The 20,259-nt window shown below is 44.9% G+C and overlaps 1 protein-coding gene across 2 annotated transcripts in view; it reads right to left on the reverse strand.

The window, feature by feature from the left end:
- The window catches only part of TRAIP (TRAF interacting protein), a 216,729-nt gene that overhangs the window by 62,183 nt on the left and 134,287 nt on the right, over positions 1-20,259 (reverse strand). For both annotated transcript variants that reach the window (XM_030207476.1, XM_030207475.1), the window contains exon 10: positions 17,104-17,192. In XM_030207476.1, coding sequence (XP_030063336.1) covers positions 17,104-17,192 — 89 coding nt within the window. The remainder of the gene's footprint in view (positions 1-17,103; positions 17,193-20,259) is intronic.

Below are 20,259 nucleotides of genomic sequence, written 5' to 3' on the forward strand. Positions count from 1 at the left end.
AAAGTTGCTTCCTTGTAATATATGTTCTCCATGGCCAGCTATGTATTTATTCCACATGCATAACAGTAGTTACTGACAGAGCTAGAACTACAAATAACTTAGAAAGCTCTCCAGAGCTTTTCACATGCTCTCTTGATCACATATGGGTTATCCTTGAGTAATCAACATCACTCAGGGCACAATCCAGTTTAATATATTCCAAAATTATATGAGGTTCCACTTCCACGTTTGGCCCCCTCTCAATAAGGGGCTTGCCACTCCTACTGCATGACTGTATTAGTATCCTAGAGGAATCAAATTAGACTCCCTCTAACATCTGAACCTCAGTGCAGCAGTGTTCCGATTTTGTTTCTTTGCTCTCTCAGTTAAATCACTCTCTCTCCAAGACTTGAAGACACCAACCTTTGTCCCGATCTTAAACTGCCTAGACTACTGCATCTCCTCCAGTTCCTCCTTCCGCTGCTTGCAAATGCAGTGTTGTTACTGTATTGCTTCAGATATCTACATTTCACTTTGATTTTTTCTCTTCCCAGACTTTTTACCAGCTTAGCTTGTCCCCCAGGTCTATAACCTACAGCAAGTATTCAAGCTCAGTCCTGCCTCACATTGTTGACCCTGCCCCCTGAGCCTTCTTAGCAGTTTCACTGGTCCCCAACCCAAAACCTGCAACAAGAATTCAGCTCCATCCACCCTTGCAACGCTACCATCCTATGTCCCAAATCCAAGCAACCTTCAAGAGCTGCTTCTACTATTTGCGACAACTACGCTGCCTCTCTCCTTATAATCGAGAAGGAAAAGCTTAATCCAGTTCTGCATGCCATGATAACATCAAGACTGGATTTACTGTAATGCACTCTCACTCTTCAGGATCCAGAGAATGTCTGCTGAAAAGTCTTCTTGAAGATTCTTAACCTCAGCAATATGGGCCGCTGACAAATTCAGAAGATGGCTCCACCGATCCTCCAGAGACACAGAGACACTCCTTGTTCCTCCCTGCCTGCTACTGCCATGCATTGTCTGAAAATACTCATATTGTCAGGGTCAGGGTGAGGGCTGTGCGCTCTTTCAGTTCCAGCTGTTTTTCGGACCATAATGTTGGTTGGCCTCCATCTACCCTGAGCCAAAAAGAATAAAACTATAATTTTGGCAGTGAGCTCCCCAACTGAATTAGATGCAGTGGTGTGCTGGAGCCGGCTCGCTCCGGCTCGCAAGATCCGGTTGTTAAATTTTGGCCGGACTTGCGAGCCAGTTGTTGGAAAGGGCGAGCCAGCTCTCCCTCCGGATCCGGTCCCTCACCGATCCTACCTTGACTATCGAATTCTTCGGGGCAGGCAGTGTTGCCTGCCCGCTGCTATCGCTGACTTTCCTCCGCCGCCTGTTTACGCTTTAAAAATGGCCGCCGAGACTTCCAGAGGCGGCCTCGCAAGACTTCTGTAAGTCTCGGCGGCCATTTTGAAGCGCGATCGGGCGGCGGAGGAAAGTCAGCGATGGCAGCGGGCAGGCAACACTGCCTGCCCCGAAGAATTTGATGGCCAAGGTAGGGTCGGTGAGGGACCTGATCGGGAGGGAGGGAGGGAGGAAGCAGGACAATTTGCGGAACAAGTCGGGAGGGGGTGGCAGGGGAGAGAAGGGAGCTGCTGGCCATGGGTGGATGGAGGGCAGGGGAGAGAAGGGAGCTGCTGGCCATGGCCAATCCAGAGCACGTTTGTGCCTTACCCAGCAAAATAAAAACAGAAACACGTGGCTCCCCGCTTCCCCCTGCATATAGAAAATGGCAGCAAAGGAGAGGGCCAGGAACAGGATTTGAGCTCTCCAGAGTGGTCTGATTAGGCTCCGATATATTTTAGATTGTGGAATATAATGGAAGAGTTTGGAACAAACTCTGGAGACAGTGTGTACAGAGACATTGCCGCCTTCAAGGTTGCAGAAGACTCCATTATAACTGTACGAGGACAGTATGAATAGAGTGGAGGTTCTGGTCCCACAGCACATGCTGACAAATACACATGCACTCCTATGAGTATTACAGAAAAGGCTCTGCACTGGTAGATTCTTTTTTCTAAAATACTATCAATACTAAGCATGCCACAATTTGGAAATCTCAATTCTGGTCTCAACACTCTTTGTAAAATGGGGCTCTATATACCAACCTCACCATGGCCCGTCCTTATCAGAGGGCTTCTGCATTAGTGTGCTGGAAATATACTGGCTAATAGTGCCATCATCATGCTGTATCTAAAAAAATATACAGCATATTATAAAAATTTCCTAAAGGCCTCACCAACAACTTTGTTACCCTTACACACTTAATCTCCATTATATCAATCTTCACAATGCATCCCTCCTTGAGTTACAAGGTGCTAGATTTGCCTAAAATGTCTTTAGGGGAGATGTATTCAATATTCAGTTCTCCCCACTTTCAAGTACCAATCTTAACCCATGCCTCCAGCACCTTATGGTAAATTTTTTTACCTCCTTCAGCTTGTGTGTTTCATACAGTCCACTTAGTTCCTCCACCATGTCCTTGTTTCCCTTCACACAACTGTATGAAGCATCCACCTCCCATGCCCAAGTAGGCCATATCCTTTGCACACTATTTTTATTTCCAAAAGCTCAGTCCAAGACAGGACCATCCAATGCATGGCCTGCCTGACGTTAGGATGAGGCCCACTTGAGATTTTAAAAAACATTTTGTACTTACTCCCTTCTTTACTAAGCTGCGCTAGCGGCTGCCATGCGCTAATGCCAACACAGCCCAATCTCTTTGAATGGGTTGTGTCAGCATTGTCATGTGGCTTAGTAAACAGGGGGGTAGTTTGTTAGCACACATGATCAGGAAGCATTACAAAGCTATTTAGTGGATATTAGAGTCTCATATTTTAATAAGCACAAATATGCTACAACAGGCTAAAATATTAATGTGGCCTGCATCATATAGACTTCTAATCATGTGACCCACTGTTAACCTTGTACACCCTTGGCCTGAAGTTCGCTAACCTTGTGTGTCGAAATGACTGCCACTAGGAACAAAACCTTCCAGGTCAAGAAGTGAGGACTTCCAGTGCAAGATAAATCTTCATTGGTAAGTTATTTGCTGAGAAACTGCTTTTAAACTTGGGAAAGGTAGATATAGAGTTAAACAGGCTATCTCAGTGTCCTTATTTTTAAGTTACTCTACTTATTTAGCAAAGGCAGCTTAAGGAATTAGGGTTTTCTTTGTTTGATTAGCTTTCAAAGTCTCTATTACAGTTTCATAGGCTAGCAGTTAAGGGACTATTCTGTGTGGAGGAGTGGCCTAGTGGTTAGGGTGGTGGACTTTGGTCCTGGGGAACTGAGGAACTGAGTTCGATTCCCGGCACAGGCAGCTCCTTGTGACTCTGGGCAAGTCACTTAACCCTCCATTGCCCCATGTAAGCCGCATTGAGCCTGCCATGAGTGGGAAAGTGCGGGGTACAAATGAAACAAAAAAAAAAACACGCAAAGTGATGCACATTGGAAAGAATAATCCAAATCATAGTTACCTGATGTTAGAGTATACCTTGGGGCTCTGCAACCAAGAAAAAGATCTAGGTGTCATTGTAAATAAAATGCTGAAATCTTGTGCCCTGAATGCAGAGGTGGCCAAGAAAGCAAACAGGATGTTAGGAATTATTAGGAAAGTGAAGGTAAATAAGACCGAAAATACCATAATACCTCTGTATCGCTCCATGGTGCAACCTCATCTTGAGTACTGCATTCAGTTTTGGTTACAGAATCTCAAAAGAGACATAGCTGAATTTGAAAATTTTTTTCAAAGAAAAGTGACCAAAATGATAAAGGGGATGAACTCCTCTCATATGAGGAAAGGCTAAAGAGGTTAGTTTGGAAAAGAGACGGATGAGGGAGATATGATTATGATCAAGATCTATAAAATTCTGAGTTGTGTAGAATGAGTAGAAGTGAATCGATTTTTTACTTGTTCCAATAGTACAAAGACTAGGGGAAACTCAAGGAAGTTACACTTAAAACAAATAGATCTAATATTACAATTTTTGGAGATCCAAAGAGAGATGAGCCCCTGAAAGTGAGGAAGCATTAAAGGCCTTATTCACCACATACTTCTTGATGAACACTGAGCTCCAGAAACGGGAAATAGAGCGCGTAGGGAGCTGTGACCCCACTTGCATCCTGTACACCCACCTCAAGAAATCGTAGTTTGGATTCTCAGATTTGAAGCCAGGGAATAGATAATTTGTGAAATGTGTAAGACTGTGTTTGTGATTTGCAAGAATTATAAAAGCAGTGTCAGCCCAGATCTGACCAGAGAATGTTTTAAGATAGCCTTAATTAAAAGGGGGTTTCAGGCAAGTGTCTGGTACCCATCCCTCTTTCGGGGAAGAGGTATCTCCCAGATCTTGCTTGCTTCCACAAAAGATTCCATTGAGAGCCAGTTACTTTGAACAAAAGATTTTTAATGTAAGGCTGCAGTTACTAACGGTCAAAACTCGATGAACCCACTAGGTCTAATGATATTCCAATTGATTGTTTTTTGGTGCACTTTAATGTGATGCATGTGGGAAAGAGGAAATCGAACTATACCAACGTGATGCAAGATTCCACATTAGAAGACACTGAAAAGGAAAGGGATCTAGGCGTCATCGCTGATATGTTGAAACCCTCTGCTCAGTGTGTGGCGGCAGTTAAGAAGCAAATACAATGTTAGGTATTATTATTAGAAGAATGAAAAACAAGAATGAGGACATTATAATGCCTTTGCAGGCAACAAAAATGGAAAGGGGTTTGTGCTAAAAGATGTATGACAAGACTGGACCTGAATACATATAACCTAGAGAAAAGGAGGGATAGGGGAGATATGATACAGATATTTAAATATTTGAAAGGTATTAATATACAAAGAAGTCTTTCCCAAAGAGATGATGAAGCAGCAGAGCCAGAGGACATTCATTGAGGCTGCAGGATGGTAAGACTTAGGAGTAACATCAGGAAGTACTTTTTACATGGAGAGGGTGGTAGATACCTGGAATGACCTCCTGGTGGAGGTGGTCGAGACAAAAATGATGACAGAATTCCAAAATGTGTGGGATAAACACAAAAGGATCCCTATATAGAAAGGGAATAGGATCAAAACAAGACTGAGCAGTGCTTAAGACAGCACTCTCAAAGCTGAGAAATAAACCCAAGTGCTGGGCAGACTATTACAGTCTATGACCACAGTTTGAGCAATCAGGATCACGTGTGTGTATTTTATATTACACTGATATCATATTAAGTTTGGGTCTTGTTTACATCAGTGGGGAATAGGTATAACATCTTAAAGGTTAAAATTAGCTAAAAAAAAATGTTAAAGCAACACTGTAGGATTGTTGGTTTAATCATATATTGACAATCAATGTGAATATGCTGCAGACAAAATACAAAACCACTCTTCCAGGACTACAGCCTTTCTGTGGCTGGCATTGTGATATATTGTCCACTGAGCTGTTTGTGATGCTAGTGTTTAATCATGAAGGAGTGGAACTTGCAGTGAGTGGCAGGTGTGGCTTTTGGCATTTCTAATGTTACTATTCATAAGAACATAAGAACAGCCACACTGGGTCAGAACAATGGTCCATCCAGCCTATATCCTGTTTCCAACAGTGGCCAATCCAGGACACAAGTACTTGACAGAAACTCAAATAGTAGCAACATTCCATTCTACCAATCCCAGGGCAAGCAGTGACTTCCCCATGTTTATACTAATAGTAGACTATGCATTTTTCTTCAGGAACTTGTTCAAACCTTTCATTAAACCCAAGTATAGTAACTGATGTTATCACATCCTCTGGCAATCAGTTCCGGAGCTTAACTATCATTTGAGTGAAAAAATATGTCCTCCTATTTGTTTATAAAAGTACTTCCATGTAACTTCATTGAGTGCCCCCGTTCTTTTAATTTTTGAAAGAGTGAAAAATCTATTCACTTTTACACGTTCTACACCACTCAGGATTTTATAGACCTCAATCATATCCCCTTCAGCCATCTCTTTTCCAAGCTAAAGAGCCCTAACCTCTTTAGCCTTTCCTCATATGAGAGGAGTTCCATCCCCTTTACCATTTTGGCCGCTCTAAATCCGCTATATCTTTTTTTTTGAGATACGGCGACCAGAATTAAATGAAATACTCAAGATGAGGTTGCACCTCGGAGCGATACAAAAGCTTATAGTATCCTTGGTCTTATTTACCATCCCTTTCCTAATAATTCCTAGCATCCTGTTTGCTTTTTTTGGCCACCACAGCACACTGGGCAGAAGATTTCAGTGTATTGTCTACAATCCTGCTTATTTTCGAACGAGAAGGCCGGCCATCTTCCGACACAAATCGGGAGATGGCCGGCCATCTCCTGAACCCGGCCAAATCGGTATAATCGAAAGCCAATTTTGGCCGGCTTCAACTGCATTCCGTCGCAGCGTCGGCCAAAGTTAAAGGGGGCGTTTCAGCAGGGTACGGAAGGCAGGACGGGGGCGTGGTTACGAGATGGCCGGCTTTGGCCCACAATGGAAAAAAGAGAGCCAGTTCTGACGAGCACTTGACCGGCTTCACTTGGTCCATTTATTTTTAGGACCAAGTCTCAAAAAAGTGCCCCAACTGACCAGATGACCACCGGAGGGAATAGGGGATTACCTCTCCTTACTCCCCCAGTGGCCACCACCCTCCCACCCAAAAATAAAATATTTAAAATATTTTTTCCAGCCTCTATGCCAGCCTCAAATGTCATACCCAGCTCCATCACAGCAGTATGCAGGTCCCTGGAGCAGTTTTTGGTGGGTGCAGTGCACTTCAGGCAGGTGGACCCAGGCCCATACCCCCTACCTGTTACACTTGTGGTGGTAAATGGGAGCCCTCCAAACCCCCTCCCCCCAAAACCCACATGTAGGTGCCCCCCTTCATCCCTAAGGGTTATGGTAGTGGTGTACAGTTGGGGGTAGTGGGGTTTGGGGGGATTTGGGGGGCTCAGCACACAAGGTAAGGGAGGTATGCACCTGGGAGCTATTTTTGAAGTCCACTGCAGTGCCCCCTAGGGTGCCCAGTTGGTGATCTGGCATGTGAGGTGGGACCAGTGCACTACAAATGCTGGATCCTACCACAACCAAAGGGCTTGGATTTGGCTAGGTTTGAAATGGCCGCCATTAGTTTTCATTATTGGCGGGAAACCAATGGCGGCGATCTCTAACGCCGGCTCAATTATTGAGATTTGGCTGGCCCCAACCGTATTATTAAAACAAAAGACGGCCATCTTGTTTCGATAATACAGTCTGGCATGCCGCTTTCTGCGGCCGGCCTTGGAGATGGCCGGCCCTGTTCGATTATGCCCCTCAATGACACCGATCCTTTTCTTGGGTGCTGAGTCCCAAGGTGGACCCTAGCATCAAGTAACTGATTTGGATTATTCTTCCCAAGGTGCATCACTTTGCATTTTTCCACATTCAATTTCATCTGCCATTTGCATGCCCAGCCTTCTAATTTCCTAAGGTCTTCCTGCAATTTTTCACAATCACATGTGTTTTAACAACTTTGAATAGTTTTGTATCATCTGGAACTGTAAATCACCTCACTTGTCATTCCAATTTCCAGATCATTTATAAATATGTTAAATAGCACCAGTCCCAGTACAGATCCTTGTGGCACTCCACTATTCATCCTCCTCCACTGAGAAAAATGGCCATTTAATCCTACCCTCTGTTTTCTATCCAATAACCAATTCCTAATCCATAACAGAATATTGCCTCAGATCCCATGACTCTTTAATTTTATCAGGCGATATATATTATACAAATCTTGGGTTAAAAATATTTTCAGAAGGAGAATTATTCCTTGGAAGAGGAATTCTCATAAAATATTAACTACCTCCAAGTAAGATTCAGAGTCCAGATCTCAGAATTTCTCCAGCCTACCTTGCGAGAGCAAGAGTCTCTCTGTCAGTGGATTGAGATAGTGTTGCGAATGGTAAAATTATGCCTTACCTGCTGATAATTTTCTTTCCTTTAGTAGCAGCAGATGAATCCAGGAACTGGTGGGTTGTGTCCAACTACCAGCAGGTGGAGATAGAAATTACAAAGCTGAAGGCAGTGATACCAGATGGCCAGCTCCTCCTTCACCTCAGTACATGTCTCATCACCAAGCAGAATCAGACAAGAAACCAGAAAGCCTTCCTCACCAACCATACAAAACAGAAACTTGTTAGTCTGATTTAAGAGAAACCATGACTGCGATGGAGTCCTTTTCAGTGGTATCTGTTCTCTTTCCTCTTCTCCTCTTTTTTTTTTTTGGAAAGACCAGGATAAGAACTGTACCAAAGCAATCCCTAAGTAGGGTGGAAAGTCACCGCTCCCCGAGACGGAACCGCCGCTGCAAAGGCAGCATCTGAATAGTGAAAGTACACCCGTTCCGCCCAGAAGTAGATAGCAAACTCGTGAAATGAGCCTGGAATACCACCGGCGGGACGCAACCTTTCTAAAAAATCCAAAGTATCTGCAATCCAACGAGAAGAAAAAATCAGGTTAGATCAGAGGCTGCCGTTCCATAGCAGGAACCAGCAAAACAGACAAAGAGAAGATATGAATGCTGAAAAATATGCAACATCTGCAAACATTGGAGAGCCCTCTGAACATCCAGAAAATGAAGTGCCATGTACTCCACATGAAAATCCCCCTCCCGAAAGAAGGGAAGAAAGAGAGGCTGAAAAAGAAAAGCCAAACCACAGCCGGAAAAGAAAGAAGGAACCGAAAGCAAGGTCACTCCAGACTCAGCAAATTGCAGAAAAAAAAAACAGTTTGGCATGGCCGTGCTAAACATTCAGACATTCTGTGTGCCGAAGAATTGGTGACCAAGAACACTGCTTGTAAGTTTGTAAGCGAAGCATTCTGCAAAAGAACAAAAGGAGTCCGAAGCAATGTTCGGTAGACAAGGAGCCCCAAGCTAGACTCGGAGAATACGAAAGAGGTTTCAGGGAAAAGAAGGTTGCAGCAGCAGAGGAGCAAGGCAATCTGCAAGAAATGCACCACCTCCGAGTGCAAGGCCAAACCAGGACCTTCTGAAACCCATCCTGCAGAAAGAACTCAATCGCTGAGGAACAGACGCCCACAATGAAGACTAAGAGTGGGCCGCAACCAGCCTCAAAAAATCCTCAACACTCGAGAGAATACGCGGTTGCAGTGGTCCGTGGACCACATACAAGATCGCAACAGAACAGTAACCATAGTGTCCAAAGAACTCAGAGTAGGCCTCTGAACAAAACAGGCCGTAAAACCAAAGTGAGAGGGATCATCCACTCAGGGGTGGACCCAGAAGAAAGAGCCCGGAGTCAAGCGGATTCAAAATGAAGGCACCACCAGGAGGCTCACCATATCCGCATACTAAGGGTGCCGTGGTTAATCCGGAGCTAGCAGAATGACTCGACCCCGGTGGAGAGAGATCCAAAAAGGCCGGCCGCAGAGAGGCCACGGAGGAAACACTAACGAAGAACGTCCTCCGGCTAAGGAAGCAATAGAACAACCAGCTCTGCCGAATCACTCTCTCTCCAATGACAGAAGAAAGAAGGCACTTGGGCGTCCAGCCTGGACGCCATCCGATCTACCTACAGAGCTCTCTACCTGAGGCCATGTTGGAGAAGCACTGGTGCGGAATAACCATTCTGACGAGACAAGAAGACGGCAGAAAAGAGAACTCATCATAGGACAAGCACGCAAAGTGGGCCGTGTAGAAACGGAACACGAAGTCCTCTGTCCACTCCATGGGGACGACACGCCCTGATGGCCACAGTCTGACTCAAAGTCTCACTCTGTCGAGGAAGCAGCCACCGCTTCATCTTCTCCAACGACACAAGCACCGCTTAGCCCGCAATGTGTCCTGAAGACAAACAGCACCAAAAGCAGGTCCAGGCAGGGGAGACAGCACAAACACCGCCTGGCCTGCAAAGGCTGGAAGCCAAACAGCACCAAAAGCAGATCCAGGCAGGAGATCAGCTACACCGTCTCCTGTGCTATCCACCACCCCGGAGATGGAAGGAGGAGGCAAAGGGCTCTCCAGTCCGAGAGACTCGCATCCTTGACCACCACCATCCACTGCAGAGGCGCCAAGGCAATCCTTCCACAGGGAGGAATTGCAAAGTCACCAGTTCATGCGCAGGCGTACCAAGAACAGCTACGGAAGACACTGCTGAGACTCCTGGAACACAGGAGACCACCCATCGGGAAGCAAGAGCTGCAAATGTCATCTATGAGCACCGCCCAGAGCACTACCTTCACAGTGTCCACCACAGAGCCCAAGATATGAATGCAGAGCCAGGTCCAAGGACATAGCGGCCTGAGCAGATTGCGCACCCAAGTCTGAACCTAGATTCTCCAGTCCCCGGTCAAGAAAAAAATCATACCAGAGCTGGAATGGGACGAGGTGGCTTATTTGAAGGGTGACCACCCAGGCTCAAGGATTCCAAGAAGACCTGGGAAAAGAAACTCTCGGATCTCGTCTAGAGCGAGGAGCACTCTGATGCTGTCCTTGCAGAGAATGCCCGCAAAACTCCCAAACCTAGGAAAAGATGAATGGAGTCATAGCCATGCCGACAGGCAAAGCCTGGAATTGAACATGAGGGCTCAGAACAGCCAAACAGAGAAACTGCAGATGAGAGGACCAAAGAGGAAAGAAAAGAAATACTTCCTAAGAGAGAAATGCAGGGAAAATTGAAGTGCAGGCTAAATTGAGGTAACTCTGAATATAGCTAGCTGTCCAATATAAAGAAAAAGTGCAATAGTGCAATAAAAGCCTTAGAGACACTGCAACAAACAGCTAGCTAGAGGTGCCACAGATACAGTGGAAGCTGGAGTTGGAATGCAATAGTTTGATCAGTGTCAGAGAGCAAAACTAGAAAAGCAGAGCTGCTGTGGGAAACCACCACAGCTAACCTTTGGCACTGCAGCCTAGTGAAAACTATCCCAGCTATGGAAAGAACTGCTTGCCAAGGCAAGCAGTATGAGAGAGGATAGTAAAATATGCCCCATAGAACAGGAGCCAAGGGCCACAGCTTCTAATATGATGCACAAACCAGCCTTAAACTTGTGACCTTCCGGCTGAAAGCCAACCATCTTCCAGAAAAAGAAAACTATTTTGCTGAAACTACTGCACCTGGAGCAAATGCCCCCATGACAGCACTGAGGTTCCACGGTTACCATGGAGACCAGAGCACAAGCTCCAGAAAATAACAATATGTAAGATTTCCCACAGAAACGTGGAGCCAAAGGCACTAAGCCTAGAAACTCCCTGTAAACTACTACTACTACTACTTGACATTTCTAAAGCGCTACTAGGGTTACGCAGCACTGTACAATTTAACATAGAAGGACAGTCCCTGCTCAAAGAAGCTTACAATCTAAAGGACAAATGTACAGTCAGTCAAATAGGGGCAGTCTAGATTTCCTGAAAGGTATAAAGGTTAGGTGCCGAAAGCAACATTGAAGAGGTGGGCTTTGAGCAAGGATTTGAAGATGGGTAGGGAGGGGGCTTGGCGTAAGGGCTCAGGAAGTTGATTCCAAGCATAGGGTGAGGCGAGGCAGAATGAGTGGATCCTGGAGTTGGCGGTGGTGGAGAAGGGTACTGAGAGGAGGGATTTGTCCTGTGAGCGGAGGTTACGGGCGGGAACGTAAGGGGAAATGAGGGTAGAGAGGTAATGAGGGGCTGCAGACTGAGTGCATTTGTAGGTAAGAAGGAGAAGCTTGAACTGTATGCGGTATCTGATTGGAAGCCAGTGAAGTGACCTGAGAAGAGGGGTGATATGAGTATATCGGTTCAGGCAGAATATAAGACGTGCAGCAGAGTTCTGAACAGATTGAAGGGGGGATAGATGGCTAAGTGGGAGGCCGGTAAGGAGTAGGTTGCAGTAGTCAAGGCGAGAGGTAATGAGAGCGTGGACGAGAGTACAGGTGGTGTGCTCAGAGAGGAAAGGGCGAATTTTGCTGATGTTAAAGAGAAAGAAGCGACAGGACTTGGCTATCTGCTGGATATGCGCAGAGAGGGAGGAGTCGAAGATGACTCAAGGTTGCGGGCAGATGAAACGGGGAGGATGAGGGTGCCATCAACTGAGATAGAGAGTGGAGGAAGAGGAGAAGTGGGTTTTGGTGGAAAGATGATAAGCTCGGTCTTGAACATGTTCAGTTTCAGGTGGCGGTTGGACATCCATGCAGCAATGTCGGATAAGCAGGCCAATACCTTGGCCTGGGTCTCCGCGGTGATGTCTGGTGTAGAGAGATATAGCTGGGTGTCATCAGCATAAAGATGATACTGGAAACCATGAGATGAGATCAGTGAGCCCAGGGAAGAGGTGTAGATTGAAAAAAGAAGGGGTCCAAGGACAGATCCCTGGGAAACTCCAACAGAGAGCGGGATGGGGGTGGAGGAAGATCCATGAGAGTGTACTCTGAAGGTGCAGTGGGAGAGACAGGAGGAGAACCAGGAAAGGACAGAACCCTGGAACCCAAATGAGGACAGTGTGGCAAGAAGTAAATCATGATTGACAGTATCAAAAGCAGCGGATAGATCAAGGAGGATGAGGATGGAGTAGTGGCCTCTGGATTTGGCAAGGAACAGGTCATTAAAGACTTTAGAGAGTGCCGTTTCTGTCGAGTGTAGAGGGCGAAAACCGGATTGAAGCGGATCGAGGATGGCATGAGAGGAGAGAAAATCAAGGCAGCAGCTGTGAACAGCACGCTTAAGTATTTTGGAGAGGAAGGGTAGGAGGGAGATGGGGAGGTAGTTGGAGGGACTGGTAGGGTCAAGTGATGTTTTTTTGAGGAGAGGTGTGACTATGGCGTGCTTGAAGGTGTCAGGGACAGTTGCAGTGGAGAGAGAGAGGTTGAGGATATGACAGATGGAGGGGGTGACAGTATGAGAGATGGTGTTAAGTAAGTTAGTGGGGATGGGATCAGAGGAACAAGTGCTGCATTTCGAGGAGGAAAGAAGGCGGGCGATTTCCTCCTCGGTGATATCAGGAAAGGAACAGAAAAAAAAAAAGAAAGCATACAGCACCTGGTATTTCCAGGCAGTCTCCCATCCAACTAGAAATCAGCCAGGCCCAACCCTGCTGAGCTTCCAAGATCAAAGATCAGGCACACTCAGGGTGGTGTGCCCATAGGCAATGCCTGTACTGCCAGTAGAAAAAGAGTTTCACAAAAGAAGGAGGGAAATTTCCAAGCTATTCCAGCAACTGCCCTCAGAGGAAAACTGAGGGGACAGAAAAGTCTGTAAATAAAAATACAAAACAGGCCCTTTCAGAGGCCCAACACACAAGGAGCCCTGCTCTGATGCTGTTCACTGTTTCCCACACCAGGAACAGCCTTTACCAATGCAGGAACTGTAAGAAAATCTAAACTCACCACAGACAATGAGGCCTATTGCTATCAATGTACCCACTTAGGCAAACATGGCTTTCCAACTCAGGTGATTCTTGCTGCCTTTGGACTGCCCTGAAAAGACTCCCTCTGAATAGAGGAAGACAGGGGAGAAATGGACCCTACTGCTGAGCTGGAGAGAAAACATCCCCTCTTTGGGGCAGGGTCCATTAGAGGAGACTGAGACAGGGGACAAGCCAGAAAACTCCAAAGGCTGAACTAAAAAGGAACTGTCAGTTCCCCTACCAGACTTCTGCAACATATTGAGGGGCATAATCGAACGGGGACGACCATCTCCAAGGGTGTCCATCTCTAAGGACGTTTCGGCGAAGGGGTGGGGAAACCCGTATTATCGAAACAAGATGGGCATCCATCTTTCTTTTCCATAATACGGTCGGGGACGCCCAAATCTCAACATTTAGGTCGACCTTAGAGATGGTCAACCTAAATGTTGAGATGGTCGTCTCCAGTTTTCGGCCATAATGGAAACTGAGGACGCCCATCTCAGAAATGACCAAATCCAAGCCATTTGGTCGTGGGAGGAGACAGTATTCGTAGTGCACTGGTCCTCCTCACATGCCAGGACACCAACCGGGCACCCTAGGGGGCACTGCAGTGGACTTCACAAATTGCTCCCAGGTGCATAGGTCCCTTACCTTCTGTGCTGAGCCCCCCAACCCCCCCCCCCAAAACCCACTCCCCACAACTGTACACCACTACCATAGCCCTTAGGGATGAAGGGGGGCACCTACATGTGGGTACAGTGGGTTTCGGAGGGCTCACATTTACCACCACAAATGTAACAGGTGGGGGGGGGATGGGCCTGGGTCCGCCTGCCTGAAGTGCACTGCACCCACTAAAAACTGCTCCACGGACCTGCATACTGCTGTGATGGAGCTGGGTATGACATTTGAGGCTGGCATAGAGGCTGGAAAAAAATGTTAAAAAAATTTTTTTTTTGGGTGGGAGGGGGTTGGTGACCACTGGGGGAGTAAGAGGAGGTTCCCTCTGGTGGTCATCTGGTCAGTTCGGGCACATTTTCGAGGCTTGGTCATGAGAAAAAAAAGAAAAAAAAAAAAAGACACCAAGTAACGTTGACTAAATGTTTGTGAGGGACGCCCTTCTTTTTTCCATTATTGACCGAGGATGCCCATCTTTTAACCATGCCCCCGTCCCGCCTTCGGTACACTGCCGACACGCCCCCGTGAATTTTGGTCATCCCCGAGACGGATAGCAGCTGAGGACGCAAAAAATCGGCTTTCGATTATGCCGATTTGGGCGACCTCGGGAGAAGGACGCCCATCTCCCGATTTGTGTCGGAAGATGGGCGTCCTTCCCTTTCGAAAATAAGCTAGATAGGCATACAGAGCAGCAGAATGAGCTTGGGGTGGGAGCGGTCAGAAATTCTCTGCCCCAGAGAAGCCCCCAGTGGCTGACATGCATCCCGAAATAAAAACAAGGCACATCGCAGGACCATCAGATTCTTTCTGGAAAACTTAGCCCTCTAGAACCCATCTGCTCGAGATAAGCATAAAAACGCCCCCAATCAAGAAAAGGGCTACAGAGGCCAAGCTCTCTTTAAAAAGAAAGGTTCAAATTAAGGGTCCCAGAGTAGAGGACATCTTGCTCAGAAGATATAGGAACAGCTTAACGTAGTTCTGTTCTTTCCCTGGATCCCCTTGCATAATGGGGGCAGTTTGAGAAGAATTTGTGCTACTGCCCCAGCTACATGCAAACAATTTCTGACTCTACAGTGAGTTTGGTGAAGGAAACTAAAGGCTGGAGAAAATAAAGGGGATTCCCTGTACCAGTAGTCTCTAATGGAACACAAGATCATTTAAGAGAAGCCGCCCCCCCACCCCCGTCCACATCAAGGCCGCAGGGCGGGAAAGGATCACAGTTGATATCAGGAGAAAAGAGAAGGCCGCACCAGCAAAAAGGTGCACGTTCCCGCTATTTTAGTGCAGGAAAAGTCTGCTTGGGGAAGGGGAACCAGCACTTCCCTCCCCAGCGTTCAAACACGCCACCACAGAGTCCCGCTGCGGAGCATCTGCTACCACAGCGGAAACAACTTTCAAATGCCAGCGTCACTCACATTAAAGCACGGTACCCCCGCGCCAAAAAGAGAAAGGCAGGGGCTCACCGAGAAGCAGAGTCCCACAGACGCAGCAATCTGCTGCCTAACTGGCACACAGGCAAAACACAGCACTAAGACACGGAAACCCTGCACTGCCCGGTCCTGTCAGAAATCTTCTGTTCCTTCTGGTTTTGTTTTGTTTTTTTAACACCAAATGAAGGCAAAGTTGCTCTCTTGTTTTGTTTTGTTTAACTGGTGAGGAAAGCTAGAGCTCTAAAGACCAGGAGGCAAGGGGGGAAAGGGTGAAGCAGGGACCCAGAAGACTGAGAATGACCTCAAAGTTGGCACCACCAGCCAGACACCCCTAAACTCAACTGGCCCACAGGACCCAGGAGTATCCCCAACAGACAATCCAGGAGCTGCTAAAGCGCCGTCCATCATCTGCTGGATATAGAGATGTACTGAGGTGAAGGAGGAGCTGGCCGTCTGGTATCACTGGGGAAGGAAGTGTAAGAAACACCAAAACCTGGACCAGTGTTGGCCGTGGCACAGAAAGACTGAGCGACAGAAAAAACGGAAGCAGCAACAAGTCAAAGCAAAGATAAGTGGTTTTGACTGTAAAGTGGAACAATAGTTAAGATATAGACTGTGAATAAACAGCAGGAAAGAAGGAAGTTTTTTGAGCCTATGATGACAGCAAGTACTCCGACGAAATAGTAGCCGTGGAGCTGAGTTTTGGGAGTCTGTTGAGGCTTTTTCCTCCGTACATAAGAATAGAGAGTTTGAAGTTTAGTGCTTAGGATTTGAGAGAGATAATACTGAGTAAAGTTATCCTAAGGAACGCTACACTAATTATGTGTTGAAAAAATGCCACCAGTTATTAACTTTCTTCACTGGGATAGGGGCAATTGCAGGGATAGTATTGGGAAAGTTGAGGCAGTTTGGGGATAGTGGGACAGTTGCACAGCATGCATTGGGGGGGGGGGGCAGGAGCATAGTTGCAGAGGTAGTTCTTGGGGGGGGGGGGGAAGGTCAGATTGAGGGGGTAGGGCGGTTTGCAAGAGATGAGGCTGCTATGAGAATAGTTTTGAAGTTAGGGCAGCTTGGGGAAGGCAGAACAGTTGTGGGAAGTAGTTTTGGAGGATGGTTACAGTTCAGGGGTGGGGGGAAGGGAACAGAGAACATGGACAGGCAGTTTGAAAGGAGAACTTCCCTAGCTGTTGTATTTCACTTTAACTTAGTTTCTATGCTGCAGAAGTTGAACTGCATCTGCAATAGAAATGAATTGGGCCATATATTTTTTTAAGGGGCTTCTTACTCTGCTTTTGCCATTTTCAAACTCAATGTGTTTCACCAGTTTTCCCTCCTTCTGTATAATTATTTCCAACTTCCGTTGGTATAGAAAGAATAAAAACGAATTTATACGGAGTACCTTGTACATTTGATTTTGAAAGAGGATGAGAAAAGACTAAAGTCTGTGTAACTCTTGCACATTGAGAATTCATCTGTGCTGACATTCCTTGATCACATTACCTACTTCTGTGACTCATCATCCTGCTTGTTAAACAATATATATTCTTCATTAATAGATCTTAATAATAAATTTCCCAACCTTTCAAACACCAGTCGGCTAATGGCCTCATTGGTTTGTGTAGGTGCACTCAAGGTCTTCTGCAGGAATTCTATCTTCTTCTTTAAACTCTGAAGAAAAAATAATACATATGAAAAAGACAATACATGCACAAGAGTTCCTGGTGGAGTAGTCTGTGCACGGCAATGGCAATGTACAAATGTATTTTCTAAATTGAATGCAGCAAACTATAAATTACATATATATACAATGCTCACCTACCCTTGTTCATACCTCTCCTACTCCCTTTACTCTTGCCTATCTCTACCTACTTATTTCTTTTTATTCTGATATACTTATTTTTTTCTTCATCAATACTCTGTAATCCCTGTTACTATGTAAGCCGCATTGAACCTGCTCTGAGTGGGAAAGCACAGGGTACAATTGTAATAATTATAATAATTTACACCTGTCTCCAAACAGCTGTAAATGTTTAAATTTGTGCATTAATGGGCAAAGTTCTAGGTGCATACTTAAGTTATATAGGCACCTATGTTACCATGGGGCTCATTTTCAAAGTACTTACCCTTACAAAGTTCCATAGTAACCTATGGAACTTTGTAAGGCTAAGTGCTTTGAAAATACGCCTCCATATCTCCCACAATATTTATTTTAAAGTAATTTACATAATGATTTTCAAGAATAATCTTGATCAGAAAAGACAGCAGTAATCTCACAAAATAGAAAAAAAGACAACGAAAATGTCTGTCATTATAGACAACCAACAGACGATAATAACAGTTATGATTATATCCAGTACACAAGAAGTGAACGAGACAAACCTCTATTCTAGTAGAATTCCATAAAATACAAAAAGCAAAGGAAATACAGATAAGTTTAATACTAGGACACTAGTACCTTATTACAGAATAGATGTCAATGCAGCTGACTGCAAAGTTGGATTAACAACCATTTTAGACTCCAAGAAGGAAATTAAATGTAAATGTGGAGATTCAAAACCAAGTTCAACTTTATTATACATTTACATAACATTGTAAACATTATGATGATACATCTTCTAAGGAATTACTTGATATAACTCACATGATTAATTAATTCAAACACTCTCCATGCAGCACCCTCCACATCATTATCCTGAGGCAATGCATATAACTTTTCATAACCCCCCTCCCCCACCAAATATTTAAGATTTCAAAATGCAATAAACGTCCCTGCCCATTTTACAATGCTACAATGCAATGCAGCACTCCATTAATTAGTCAGGCTAACAACTTCCCATTTTTGTTTCCATATTGATAAAGCTGATATTTATAATACATAGGATTTTATTATTATTTTATCTGTCAACACTTCCCAATTTCCTTTTCTAACCTTAGAATCTCTTTATCCCAGACCCATAGCTTCTTTTTATGGCTTTAATATGCTATGATTTCCCCCTTAAAACTGCTTCTCAGCTTCCTAATATAAAATGGAAGTCTCTACACAATTAACACTGAACTCAGCATATTCTTCCCACGTTTGCCTTAATATGAAACCTCACATCTCAAGTTCAGCGGGAAATCTCCACTGTAATGTATCCTGGAGACCCGTATTCAAATCCAGTTCTAACCATACCATAGCATGATTGGACACTTTGCTGAGGCCTATCTCTCCTTCTTGAACTTTTAGGCCACAGGTCTCGAGAGAACAAAAAGTATTCTATCTTGGACTGTGTTCACTGGGCTCTAGCTAGGTGTATGAAATCTCGCTTTGTGGGGTGCAAAGTCCTCCAAACATCCAGAAGGTCCTAAAGCTTACACTACATGGGGACGCCTTTTGTTAGGTTTACCTTTTCATGAGGTTGAGAGTAAGATTTATCTAATGCTAGAATTCCCCCACCCCAAACAATAAAGGGAAGTCCTTAAACTTTTTTTTTTTTTTACAAAAGTTCCATTAAGTCTCAATAAAAGGTTTTACTATATAGATTTGGGGCGTAAATGTTATTCAATACCATCTGCTGTTTTTCTATGGTAGCATGTACTATATGATATCTCCCATCCCCAGTAGACTGAGTGGTCTGCAATTTCACCTTCACTCCTTTCCTGATAATATTGCCACTCCAGTCTTTTTATGAACTGCTGGAGACTCATAACATTCGCCTACCCACCAGTGAGCCAGCTTCTTATGCTCGATTGAACCCAGGTGGGTTTCCTGGCCCGAGAAGGAAGCTTGAAGCAGATAGCACTTAAATTTTGAAGTTAACTAAGCTAAGACCTGTGTCTACAAAGGTATGCTATGGGTGCGTTAGCATTTTTGACGCTTATTGATGGTTGATGTGCATTGAATGTTAACGCCCCCATAGGAATGAATAGGCGCATTAGCATTTCATGCACCTTAACTTTAAAGGCATGTTAAAAACGCTAACGCACCTTAGTAAACATGCCCCTAAGTATTTAAAGTTTAAAGACATTATGCATAATATATACATTTGCATAGAAATTTATATATGAACATGAAAAGAAAAAGAAAAGGAGGAGTAAATATACTCTGGACTGTTTGTTGGGGGATACTTATGATGATATAAGTGGAAGTGAGTAATTGACATACTTACTTGAAAGCTGTCGTTTCAGAGGGCCCCTATCAACTAAAGTAAAAATCTACCCAGTATGTTGCCTGGTATTTGATAGTATATTTGGTTATACTTGAAGATCATTGATGTATGATTGAATAATAGTGTCAAGGTTTTACAACATAATATACAGCAGCATTGATGGGTATATTTGTGTTGACTATGTCTTTGTAAAGCACGTAAGATTTTTTTTTTTTGTATTTGACTGAAGAATTTATGCCTTTAACAGTCCACAAAACTATTTTCAAATCTTTAAGATATTACACCCACGGTTCTAGATGGTCCCATGATTATGTGCCTAAATATCAAAGAAAGACATCCCATCTCCCAACCTCCCTGTTTTCCAGTCAAGCTCCAACCATGTAAGCCCAATAGTATTAAATAGTTTATCTTCTTCCCTGTAGGACCTTCCCCACGCAACTTCCATCTTATTCCCATCTCTTCTTCCCTAGCCCCCCTTTCCCTTAACCCCCATCCACTCTGATACTCCTCTAAGAGAGGCCGGACCAATGTGAAGCCCCACCCTTTCCTCCCTTCCTCCACCTGTGCCTTAATCAAAGACTTATACA

This window comes from Microcaecilia unicolor, chromosome 6 (assembly GCF_901765095.1).
Source record: "Microcaecilia unicolor chromosome 6, aMicUni1.1, whole genome shotgun sequence".
NCBI classification, from domain to species: Eukaryota; Metazoa; Chordata; class Amphibia; order Gymnophiona; family Siphonopidae; genus Microcaecilia; species Microcaecilia unicolor.